Below are 11886 nucleotides of genomic sequence, written 5' to 3' on the forward strand. Positions count from 1 at the left end.
CAGCTGTTGTTCGGCACTGCTCAAAAACCCACCACACTTCTGTCTAGAGAAAAGCTTCAGAGCATTTCTGACAAGCTAATCGATTCTCTCCTTACATGAATGATGCTGACAGAAGTAAACTCACACAGCCAGCTTGGACTTGGACATGCTGCATATTCCAGTAGCTTCCCTGCAAGTACCAGAACTGTCTGTTTAATGCTTCTCACTTCAGGGCACCGATAACTCAGGTTTTTCTGCGCTGCATTACGTTCCACTTTGGTACTGGTTTCGTGCTTGGTCCTCGCTCCAGTGTTTGCTTCAGGTTTTGGTTCTGGTTTTTGTTTTTCAACATCAAACCATTTCTTTGCTAACTTTTTCAACAGCCCACCATCCTCAATAAGGGTATTCTTAATTACATGTTAATTAAGACGTAAGCCATACAATGCCTTCATATATGTCTCCCTACCAGTAAGAATGGGAGCTCCCCACATTAATTCTGGCCATCAGTTCATGTCAGGCAGGTGCACTACAGACCTTCATCACCTTCATCACCATCACATATGCAGCATCTCCCTACCAGTAAGAATGGGAGCTCCCCACATTAATTCTGGCCATCAGTTCATGTCAGGCAGGTGCACTACAGACCTTCATCACCAACGAGGCTGTTGGAAGAAAAGCTAAGAACGAATGATGCATGAAGAGAAAATTACTCGGCTCTCTTTCACTGTACAGAGTAGTTTAGTCAGCAACCACTTATACTGTCACTATCAATACTTCCAACAAACTCATGTGGAAACCTTTATCCAGGCAGACCCGTGCAAAGAATACAACCCTCCATAACTGCAGCCACGAACAAGAATTATTCTGCCCACGAGCATTTCATGTTCCTTTCTTCATATACTGGGAGAGGAACTGGCTTCTGACAAAGTGGACCAGCTTGGTCTCTGTGCAGAACATGGTAATGGTGGTAGCTGCAAAGCACAGCGCCCCAATGCTGATGTGAATCAGCCTTGACATCCAACCCTTATCGCAGCAGAAGAATGCCTAAAACAAAGGAAACCAGCAACTGAAGGAAAACCAGTTGGCACAAGGTAGGCCAGCTACATACATGATAGATGTTGTTGTTTTATTCCCCCTGCACTGCTTTTTTATTTTTTTAACCGAATCTTTAGTGACCATTTCTTTGCACTATCACCATCAATTACCAAGAACTAAGAATGTGGATATACAGATGGCCAGCAGAACTGTCTGACTCATTAGGTACACAGTTCTCTGCCACCTGGAGAAGGCAAGCAGGCACACATCTGAAGATCAATATAATTGCATGTCTTTGTTTCATTTTTAATAGATCTATACGCAGCCTTGCAAGATGTAATGGAAATCTCCAAGGCTATGGTTGTAAGCCTTTCCTGTTGATAATATTTCTTTCCTTCTGGTAATGAAGCCATCTGACAAACCTCCGTAGTGAAAGGAACATCCCGAGGCAGATACTTACCTCTGAATAAACAGTAATTCCTCCACTTATGACATAAGCGAGTATTAAAAACGGTGAGGGAAGCAAGCCTGTCAAAGGTCTGTAGGAGCTTTCCTTGAAGTACTCATAGATGTACTGGATGCTGTGAGCAATGCGAATACCCATATTAAAGCAGTTGGCAAGGATGAAGCCAACACTTCCGTGCCAGCGGGTCAAGAAATAAGAGATGCACAGGAACACGAAGGACAAGGCCAGCATAACAAAATTGTACCTAGGAAGAAGAAACAATATAAACAACATATGCAGTTGCACTATTTAATTACTAAACTCATTTTCAGAAGATAAAAATCCATTCGCTTTCTAAAACATGGGAGCAACAACTCCTGTCATCTGCTAACAGCCGGCAAGGCTGAGAAAAGAAATGCAGCACAAGAATGAAAAATACGTTGAGTAAACTAAACCAACAACTACTTTAAGTGAAGGAAATTCTATCCTACTATTCACCTGTGCATTCACTTCAGAAAACCTACTAACAATAATTAGCAGTATCAAACACTGAGGACTTTTTCCTTCTCTATTCGGTACTGAAGAACAATAACGCTCAATAGGGTGACACTTAGTCCTGCTCCAAACAGTGGCTTTAAAGAGAAGATCACACTTGGAAAGGGGGACAAAAGCAGTCCTTGCACATCTAAAAAGAATTGCTCAATTGCTAAACTGCTAAAAGAGGATCTCTTTTAATTAATGACCTAAAAAAAATAAAGGCCTAATTAATTTGGAACAGAGCTGTAATAGACAACAGCCACGGAAGTGAAACAAGTCCGATGGCAGCCATCAGGTTGCAGTGCCAACACACCACAACAGAGAACCAAGAAAACATCCAGGCTGCAAAACATCACAGGAAGTCATCTTGTCCAGAGCTCTCCTCAAGGCCGATAAACCACTGAACTCATGTCATCCCAAATGTGATCTATAGAAACTGTGACTGAGAAGTTTTAACAGCTGCAAGACTTTAAGGAGTTTAACATAACAGTCCACCTTAAAAACTGAAGCTTCTATTCACGTACATGTACAGAAAATAAGACTTCACATTAAATTACTTTCCCAGTTTGCTGTGTATTAAAAGCTAATAACCTTGTCAGTTCGGATCCTTTTTACCCAAAGGTTTAAACTAAAGCTTTCACATCGAGGTCTGCACACAGTCCTTAAAATGACTGCAAAAAGAAACTGCCTTCTCAGTAACAGAAAAGCATTTCCAAGCGAATATCCAAGCAGAACAATTGTTCCCCATTTGCATGCTTAACTCCATGCAAATCACACACAGATGCACTGGGGGTACTCCTCACCTGTCCACTTCTTCTTTGCACATCGAAGCAAACGTGAAACATTCTGTTACTCCATTGACAGCAAGAAATAGGACATACAACGAGTAGCACCGGAGAAGATCGGGACCTACAACAAAATAAAGACAGCAGCATTACAAGGATAAAGAGATCATTATTTCTTTTATAAAGCCACAGTTTCATACTCCACAACAGAAGCTGTAACATTATCACCGATGATAACAGCAACTTCTGTGTCCCTTCGAGAAGCTTCTGGTCTGGACATCTTGACAAGATGACAAACAGAATAAACAAAGCAAGGGGAACCCAAACACAAAGTACAAGGCGGCAGCAGCTATTAATGTAACAGACAAGATCTCCTCCACAAAAGTGGTGGTTGTATTTATTGGGCCATAAGCTGGTACACATGACACAAGTCAGGAAAAGCCAATGCTTTATCCTTCCTTCCTTGTAAACCTCCTAATATTGTTAAAACTACTGCTGGGCTACATTCCAGCCTCTGCAAGCATCCCTGCAGGTAACTTTGGGAGCTGTGGTGCTACAGTTGGAATATTCTAAATGCATGCATCTACAGGAGGGCAAAGCAATCAAATAATTCTACCAGAATGAGGCTACTTGAAGCTCCTTTTAACCTGAGCTGATTTTTTTCAGACAGAAAGCTGACCGAGCCAAGAGCTCAGAACAGAGCTGAGAAACAAAAAACACAGCTAAAGCTTTTTACCTGTTCCAGAACTGAGCATTGAACCTCCATAAATATCCAGAGCCAGCTGAGAAAAGGCACATCCAAAAACAGCAATGGTAAGGCCAATCAGAAGCACCAGCTTCAACAGCAGTTCAAACACATTCGAAGCCATAGCAACATCATCCTGGAGAAAAAAACAGAAACAAAACAACAAAACCCAGCAGTCAATTACACGAACTAGAACCAGCACAACTGCTGCTGTCACCAAGAGAAACTGTTCCAGGGGGAAAAAGTCCACTGGCACAATGCAAGGCACAGCCAAGACTATTTTTTGGTATTGACACACCTACACACTTGGTCCTGGCTTCCAGCTGTGCTCAGGTATTCTTATTCTCTTCCGTATTATATGCAGAACTCTCAACAAAGATCAGCCATTGACAGCTCTGTTTCAGGGCTTAAGGAAAGGGGCAAACAGCAGCCAGTAAATAGCAAAGAAAAGCACAGCATTTGCCCAGGGCCACAGCCTGAATCACCAAAAGGGCCACGTCTTCATTGTTACACTGGACTACAAGTTTCGCCACAGCATAAGGAGCCACTTGTGAGTTCTGTACATGGTAAGATGCAGCTGCCCACACCCCTCATGAGGAGTCAAACCTCCTGCCAGGTCACGGGATAAGCCCACACACAAACACACCATGAACACTCCACGTCAAACACACACACAGGTATACCTCTGTCAGCCTACCATTAACGTGAGACACGACACTTGGCTGACTGGGACCTTCCTATCTGACCAAGAATTTCTTCTAGAGCATACAGAAACCTCTCCTTCATGTAACCATCGTTACTGCGCAAACAATCCCAAAGCTCAGCCAAAACACAGCTGTCTTCCTCTGGAAAGGGCACCCTCTGAAGCTCTCAATGCTTACCAGCCTGTTGTATTTTCAAGTCAGTCAAATATTGTCAAGTGCCACTTATTTGCTGGAAAGAGATTGAACCTACAGTAATTGCCTCAGCACAGCTGCACAGACATGGTGCACAAGCACCATGCTGTTGGAGTAGAGGATTTTAACTTCAATTACCAGACAATGCAGCATTATGTCATTGCACCTCGTAACTCCTACTTCGCTACCTTTTTATCCATTTGCTTTTTGTCCAGACTCCTTCGGCATGGTCTCCACTTCAAGTTTCTTTCCAAATATCTTTACACTCAGTAATTTAAACACACGTCAGTCACACTCCTGATACAATTGATCTCCAACAGAAGGTAAGCATTTCATGTGGAACCAATACTAACAAACGTACCTGCTTCTGATCCTTTACATTCTTCCCTCTTTCCAATACTTGAGCGAAAAAGACATAAAAACTCTCTTCAATAGGCAAAAAGATGAACCTGGCCACCAGCGACCCGAGATTATTCACGATATCATACACACCTTCACAAACAAAACACACCAACAAGCTGTCACTTTTTTTCTGGCACAAATTCCTATTCCACATTTCTGATAAACAAAGAGAGAACCAGTGGAACTTAATGCAGCATTAGAGCAAATCTAGCAATAGCCCCAGACACCCCCAGGCAGCCCCTTCAGTTCTTACTACAGAGGAAGATAAAAGATCCAGATGCAAGAGAATCAGCCTGTGGCACAGCCAGTGCTGTCACCTGAACTGCTGCTGCCATTCATTACTCTGTAAGGACACTGCTTTTATGGAGCACATTCAGTTGGAGATGTGATGCTACAAACAACAGTGTTCCTGCTGTAACAGCTAACAGACTGCAAAGGAAGACAACAGGGCCAAGAAAATGAAGAGAAGGAACTGCAATGTATCAGATACTATGCTGCCTCCTTCCAAGTTTTTAAAACAGAAACAAGACGCACAGCAGAAGAGGCACAACTGCCAAGTTTTGATCCAAGGGAGAAGCATTCCTTAAATCCACGACCCTCAAACAAGTTGCTCTGGTTTTGTTTCTTGTTTTTTGGTGTGTGTTATATTTAATAACCATTTACCCATCATTCTCTGAAATGCACCTCAACGTCCCAGCGCCACTGAAATCCTCCAACATTTTCATGTTATTTTCAAATGGTTTCTAATATTTTCAGTATTTTCAGAAGCAGACAAAAAGGAGCAACTAGAAAATGATGTCATTGTTGCACAGCATCGCCACACTCACCCCGATCGCCAAAGTTTATCACATTCAGAAAAGTCATCACGTATCGCTCACCTGAAGTTGAAAACACAGAAGTAAGGACAAACCCCCACATCTCTCCCCGTGTGTGTCCAGGCCCTGCTAACAGGACGCATTCCAGAGACATGTCCAGCAGGACGGTACAGTTCTGATCCTCCACAAACCTTCCGTAACTGCACCTGGGTTGCCAACACCTGCTGGTGCCGCTCTGACCACCATCCCCTCCCAGCCTTCCCAGGCTCCTTGTCCATTTTGTGACCTGTATCCACTTTCCTTCCCCCAGCATTCCCACACATCGAGCCTCACCCTCTGTCAAAATCTGCTTCAGGAAGGACTGTTTGAAGAAGCTCCAAGTCAGCCATGCTTCCTTCCAGTTAAGGAAAGCCTGCAAAATCAAAGAAGCAGCGTCACCCTGGTCTGGCTGACTTTCTCCCTTGTGGAAAATCACCATCTTTGCAGATACACAAAGGAACTGCATAAGTTTTCTACAGAGTAAATCACTCAACAGTAACCAGAGAGGGGGGAAAAGTTGTTTAGCAGACCAATATAACTCTGCCCCTCACAGTACTGTACATCTTTCAGTGCTCTTCAAAGCACTCCTGCAAGCCTCACAAGACAGAACTGCCTTCATGTCCTCAATCTCTCAGTCTCTTCCTCATCTTTGCCTTTTCATTTCTTTCTTTGCCCCATTTCCTTTTTGGAGGACATCAGAGATCTGAGTATCTGCAGGACGCTGTGCACCACCACGTTCTGTCTGAGGAGAAGTTGAAGTACCAGCTCTGTAAGACAACCCTGGATTCTCTTCTACCTGATACCAGCTCACTCCCTTTAACACTGTAAATGTTCCATCTCCAATCAACAGATGAGGCAGCCAACGAGGCCCAGAAACAAAGAGCTCCAGGTTCACTGTGGTTTTCTGACAAGGATTTGAATGCAACAACTGTGAATGGAATTTTATGCAACCATGCTTCCTAACCAGCCATGGTGTCCAGGAGCAGAAATAATCTCTCAGTCACTCCATCAACTCCAGTTTTCAAAGCGCTCTCGTCAAAGACTTAAGAATGAACTGTGTGACCCACCTTATCCGCCATCCAGTTAGGTAACAGGCCTTTCATTCTTGTAATCGGAAATGACTTCTTTGTTGCTTCAGGAGACCCCAAGAACTTTGCAAAACAAACCACATAGCACAGCACCAGAACACTGGTGTACAAAAGCTGGAAAGACAAGGAAGGAAAAAAACAAAGAATGAGTGAGAACTCAGTGAGAAGTGAAGGCAGTTCTTCCTCCTGTCAACTCTGAACCTAGCTGAAGGCGTTACTGTAACTCCCCTCCCCACACACAGAGTACTGTTGATTTAAATTCATTTTAATCAGCAGATCAGCATCACAGCCCTCTGCCCTCAAGAACAGCTAAAGCACACACAACGTAACAACCTTATTCACAAAATGTACCTTTAGGCACACAACAAAGGTGCCCATTAAACTGACTGGGCTCAACGCGCCAAGTAACGTCTATCACCAAAATCCTTCACATTTAAACCCTCACCTCGGAGGAACATTCTCTCACCTCCTCAGTGTTATCTAGCAGGTTAAATGTCACAGACAGCAGCAAAGAACATTTCAGAGCAAGAATTTATATACAGAATACAGGAAACTTACCTGAGCCAAGGAAAAAATGTGAAGGCCCCATTGCGGATAAAGGATGACTAAGATAAGTGTCAAAGTGCATTTTGACACTATCGAAAGGCTTTCAGCAATTGCCTTCAAGAAAGAGAAAATAGACAACGCTCATTTTTGCCAGCTTAACCACCTACAGGAAGGCAAAGCACTCCAGTTTCACACACACAACCCACAAAGGACCTGTAAGGCATTCACAGTCAGTGTGGCTACCACAGTTCTGCTGCTGCATTGACCACCTCACGCTGCAGCATCTCTGCACATTCTCAAGTCTTATAGGGCACTTTTCCCCCATCACACTGCCCCGCTCCCTTGTGTGGGACCCACATGGGAGTAAATCCTGCTTGGCACAATCGTGACCCCAGCTGCTGCATTTCACAGCCTCACACCGACAGTGAAAAGCAGAAGTGTGGAAGGTGTCTGTGCCTCCCTCTGAGCAACACTTGTGATTATACATTTAATGAGCATTAGGGAGGTAACTTCTAAACAAATTAACTTCCTTTTTTAAACAGGAGCAAATTAACGTTACAAATACATTATGACTACATCGTACAGCACGAAGCAACCCATAGCTTCATTTGTTTTTTAAGCACCCCTGAACATGCACAGATCCAGTTCAGGAATCTGGTCTTCATTTCCATTACGTCACTTTTTCAGCACGAAGTTTCTCCGTCCCACACAGCCCTATGCTCACAGCTTCCCTACTAACCTTAAGCCTTACAAACAGGTGAGCCTGGGCTAAAACCCAGAATGGCTCCCCTAGAAGCTCAACAACTGCAGAGAGGCCAAACGCCACCACGCCAGCCTGATAGTGAGGAACCACGGATGGATCCGGAACTTCAAGTACGTGCAGCCAGACGAAGCCCAGGAAAACAGACCAGAAGACACCAAGAGGGACTCTAAAAAGTTAATGTAAAAACAGTCAGGTTTCCTTCAGCAGAAAAAAGAACAAGAGAAAATCTGATTCAAATTTCCCACGCTGCTGTACTTTACGTATGTCGAAAGAGATCAGACAAACTCATTGCTATTGTAGCTACAAGTTTTGGTGTAAAACCTGTCAGTGCGAGCTACTACTTGCAGCTATGAGTCTGATAGCCCCAATGTAACTGTTACAGTGAGCCTTCCAGGCAACGGCAGTGGAGTCAGCAGAAGAAAACATGCACGGCATGCAGTGCAGACACGGGCTGCAGACACGGGCCGCCTCGTGCAGGTCCCGCTGCAGGACCCGCCGCCTCCTCCAGCCGGAACCAGGAGTGAGCTCTAAAGCAAAGCGGAGCCGCTCTCACGTCAGCCACAGCAGGTTGATGGTCGCGGCCCAGCTCCGCTCCGCGCCGCCGCTCAAGCAGGCCCTGCGGAACGCCTCCCTGGCCAGGAACACCGCGGTGGAATAGAGCAGCGTCAGCCTGCGGGAGACACGACGGGACACGGGGTCGGCCCCGCTCCGTGCCAAGGAAACCCGGCCACCAGAGGCGGTTCCCGGCGGCTCCCATTGCCGGGGCAGAGCGGCGTCACCTCACGCTGACGACGCCGAGGAGCTCCCTGGACAGGTAGCGCAGCGTCAGCGCGTTCAGCCCGAAGGTGACCGCCCGGAACAGCACCTGCGGGGGAACGGGGGAGGAAAGCGCTGCCGGGGGGCCGGGCCGGCTCCCGCGGGCGCCGCCCAGGAGGGCGAGGAGCGGGAGGAGGCGGGGCCGGGGGTCCCGGGTCGGCCCGCACCTGCAGCAGGGCGCTGGACGAGGCCAGGCGGGCGGTCTGACGGAGAGCACCGACGGCCGCCATGACACCGAGCGACCGGCCGGAAGGACGGCGTCGCGCCGCGATGACGTCACGAGGGGGCGGACGGCAGCAGAGCTGAACCCGACCCGTGTGGTGCCTGTCAGCAGGTGGCGGCGGGGTGACACAGCGGGGTGTGCAGCGATACAATGTACGGCCTCAGTGTGCGGGGAAATGGCAGCCAGAGGCGTCCAGCTCCACTTGTGAATGTGGATGGAGCACAAGCAGCGCGTGTGAGCGCAGTGATGTGGTGCATTGCAGCACTGGGGGCACGGACAGGAAAGAAAAGCCCCAGATCTGGCCATGCAGCTTTTAGCAGCGCCGCATTCGGCTCTTGTTCTTTGCTGGCCAAAACACGGAGCTGCTGGTAGTGACAGTGCTGAGACACGGCGCTTTGTAGCTGACACTGCTCCACACAACTGTGCTGTTGTGCTCTTTGCACCCGGTGCAGTTCCCATGGAAATAAACGGCAGGCATTACTTTTGGAGCAGCCCGTACAATACAACTTCACCACCTCATTTTATCTGTGCCTTATCATCCTACCTAAAATGTAAGACTCTTTTCTGAGAATCCAATAGTACCGAAGGTTCATCGTAAGAGACACTTCAGGAGTCACCTCAGGCTGTTCTAAGCGGTAGAACACTCCCATCGCATCCTGAGGAATGTGGAGAGGTTCAAAGAAGAGGCTCTGACCCCACGTCTGAGGCTAAACCAGCACTGACATCCTCCGTGCACACCATACTCCTAACATTCCATGTCTGATGTGGAGCAAACTCCTGTCCATCCGCACACAAAACCTGATGCGATCAATTATGCTGAAAGCACAATACAGAAAGCAAAAACCTGTTCTCTGTCTGTGGCGAACCTGAAATCTTTCCAACAGAAACAGAGCCCCACAGCATCCCTATGGGAGCAGCAAGGCACAAATGCCACTTCTGACTACTGCAGTGACACCATACCCCGAGCCTGTGACTTGAATCACTTCATCCTCTCACAAACATTACATTGTACAGAACGAAACCCCGTAATGTTGTCAGTAACGTTTCCGAAGGGTATATGCAGGTTCACTGCAGCCTAGGAGAGAGCTAGCCAGGAAACCATGAAGTCAGCCTTGCTTTTTTATTGAATTATGGCAGTTTTCCAGACCTTTGTGTGATTATTAAAACAAAAGAGAGAACTGTGGTGCTTAACAATGAGATCAGATCAGCGGTACAGAGAGTGGAATGTGTAATTTGCAACAGGGGAGGCCCAAAATCAGACTTGCCTTGTTAAACCATACAGATAAAAGGGTGAGCAGCCCTTTTCACTGTGCAACACTGGGTTTTTCAACCAAATCCATGTGAGGCTGCTATGAGCTTTGCGTGTCATTTTCTTGAAGCATATGACGACTCACCAATAAAAAGTGAACTCATTCAGTCTGCTGGCTGTTTTGCAGCCCAGGCTTACATTTGGTCCCTTTTTACCTCTGAGCCAAAGTCTAGCATCGTTAGCAAGAGGCCAAGCTAAGACATTTACTTACACGCAATACCATTTAACCACGTTAATAATGCAGGACATCAGGTGGTTCCAGCTGGGTAGTGCAGTGAAGACATATCAGCTATTTGCTCAGAACTGAACTGAGAAAACAGAACATTTCATCTTTGCTAACACCATCGTTACTGTCCGTGTTCTACACACAGAAGGTGTGCCCACGTGAAGAACACGCTCTGTGCTAACTGTGGGGCACAGCACACTCCTCGGTGGCTGCTCCTGCATTGCTGAAGGAAAGCAGTCTTTGTTAGCAGATCTTTTGCTTGGAAGACAAACCAAACAGTTACTTACACCAGAACACAGTAAAGCAAAAAGAATAATAAAGTTACTTGAAAAGTGATTGTGCAGAATGGACAAGGGAGAAATGCTCAATACTTGCAGAAGTAGAAAGAAAGGTCCTGAAAACAAGGGAGAATTCTGGCATCACTTATTTTAAAAGAATGGTGACTCAGTATTTAGAAAAGAGGTCAGCCACTGGATTTCACAACCACATGTGGAGAACACTACAGAGGAAACTGGATGGGTCTGCCAAAGCAGTCATTGTAGGGCCGAGAGCTGCCTCCCCCACACACACCGAGGTGGATTCAAAACAAAAAAACACAGAACTCTCCTCTGCAACTATTTCTGAAGTGTTTGACCAGCAGAGTGCAAAAACCAGCAGCACTGAACTGCTACAGGGACCGAAATGTGCTGACATCACCAGAGCCAGGTGGGCAAATCCGAGACAGCTTCGTGTGTTACTGCCCATCCTGTACCCAGCTGTGCATAAATAGGAAATGTCAGTCTAACTATTCCAATGCAGTCTGTAAGGTGAACAGACAACACGTGGAAAAGAAGGACTTCCCAGTCTTCTCCTGGAAGTGAATGAGAGGAATTTTATGGACAACAAGGAAAGCATATTGATAGTCAGAATGCTTGTACAGCACATGCATGCTATAAACTGCACTGTATTCCACGATACTGTCTCATCCTTGTTGCTCTCCTCTGGTGTTTTCAGCCTGGGTAACGTCAACTGAAGCAGCACACCTTACAGCACACACCGACATAACTAAACACAAGTCACAAATAAGGGAGAAGTGGAGCAGATCATTCCTTTATAAGATTAAAAAACCATCCTGGGGATTTTCTTTGAAACTTATGCCATGCGGTTCCTGAACTTCCTTTTCATCCCAATGGTTCCCAAACACTTTGTCCTTCACAAGACCGTCTTCCCCTCCTGGGGAAAACACAGCATTTCCACT

The 11886-nt window shown here is 46.2% G+C and overlaps 1 protein-coding gene across 3 annotated transcripts; it reads right to left on the reverse strand.

Annotated features, from left to right (window-relative positions):
* Positions 1 to 553: 553 nt before the first annotated feature.
* Positions 554 to 10476, reverse strand: LOC146754966 (man(5)GlcNAc(2)-PP-dolichol translocation protein RFT1-like). 3 transcript variants are annotated; one of them, XM_085526580.1, is made up of 13 exons: positions 9059 to 9172; positions 8855 to 8940; positions 8629 to 8745; positions 8052 to 8241; positions 7325 to 7426; positions 6746 to 6880; positions 5973 to 6051; positions 5652 to 5702; positions 4784 to 4914; positions 3518 to 3662; positions 2800 to 2905; positions 1475 to 1724; positions 554 to 1023 (listed from the first exon to the last, which is right to left on the reverse strand). In XM_085526580.1, exons 1-13 carry the CDS (start codon positions 9119 to 9121, stop codon positions 859 to 861), a joined length of 1620 nt encoding a protein of 539 aa, XP_085382706.1. In that variant the 5' UTR covers positions 9122 to 9172; the 3' UTR covers positions 554 to 858. The 3 variants fall into 3 exon arrangements, with proteins under 3 accessions (XP_085382706.1, XP_085382705.1, XP_085382704.1); XM_085526579.1 differs by lacking the exons at positions 554 to 1023; positions 1475 to 1724; positions 2800 to 2905; ... (3 more) ...; positions 8629 to 8745; positions 8855 to 8940 and having other exon boundaries at positions 3643 to 3662; positions 9059 to 10228; XM_085526578.1 differs by lacking the exons at positions 554 to 1023; positions 1475 to 1724; positions 2800 to 2905; ... (3 more) ...; positions 8629 to 8745; positions 8855 to 8940 and having other exon boundaries at positions 4980 to 5702; positions 9059 to 10476.
* Between the last annotated feature and the right edge of the window lie 1410 nt (positions 10477 to 11886).

The sequence above is a fragment of the Coturnix japonica genome, chromosome 37 (assembly GCF_054131305.1).
Source record: "Coturnix japonica strain WE chromosome 37, WE-NBRP24, whole genome shotgun sequence".
NCBI lineage: Eukaryota > Metazoa > Chordata > Aves > Galliformes > Phasianidae > Coturnix > Coturnix japonica.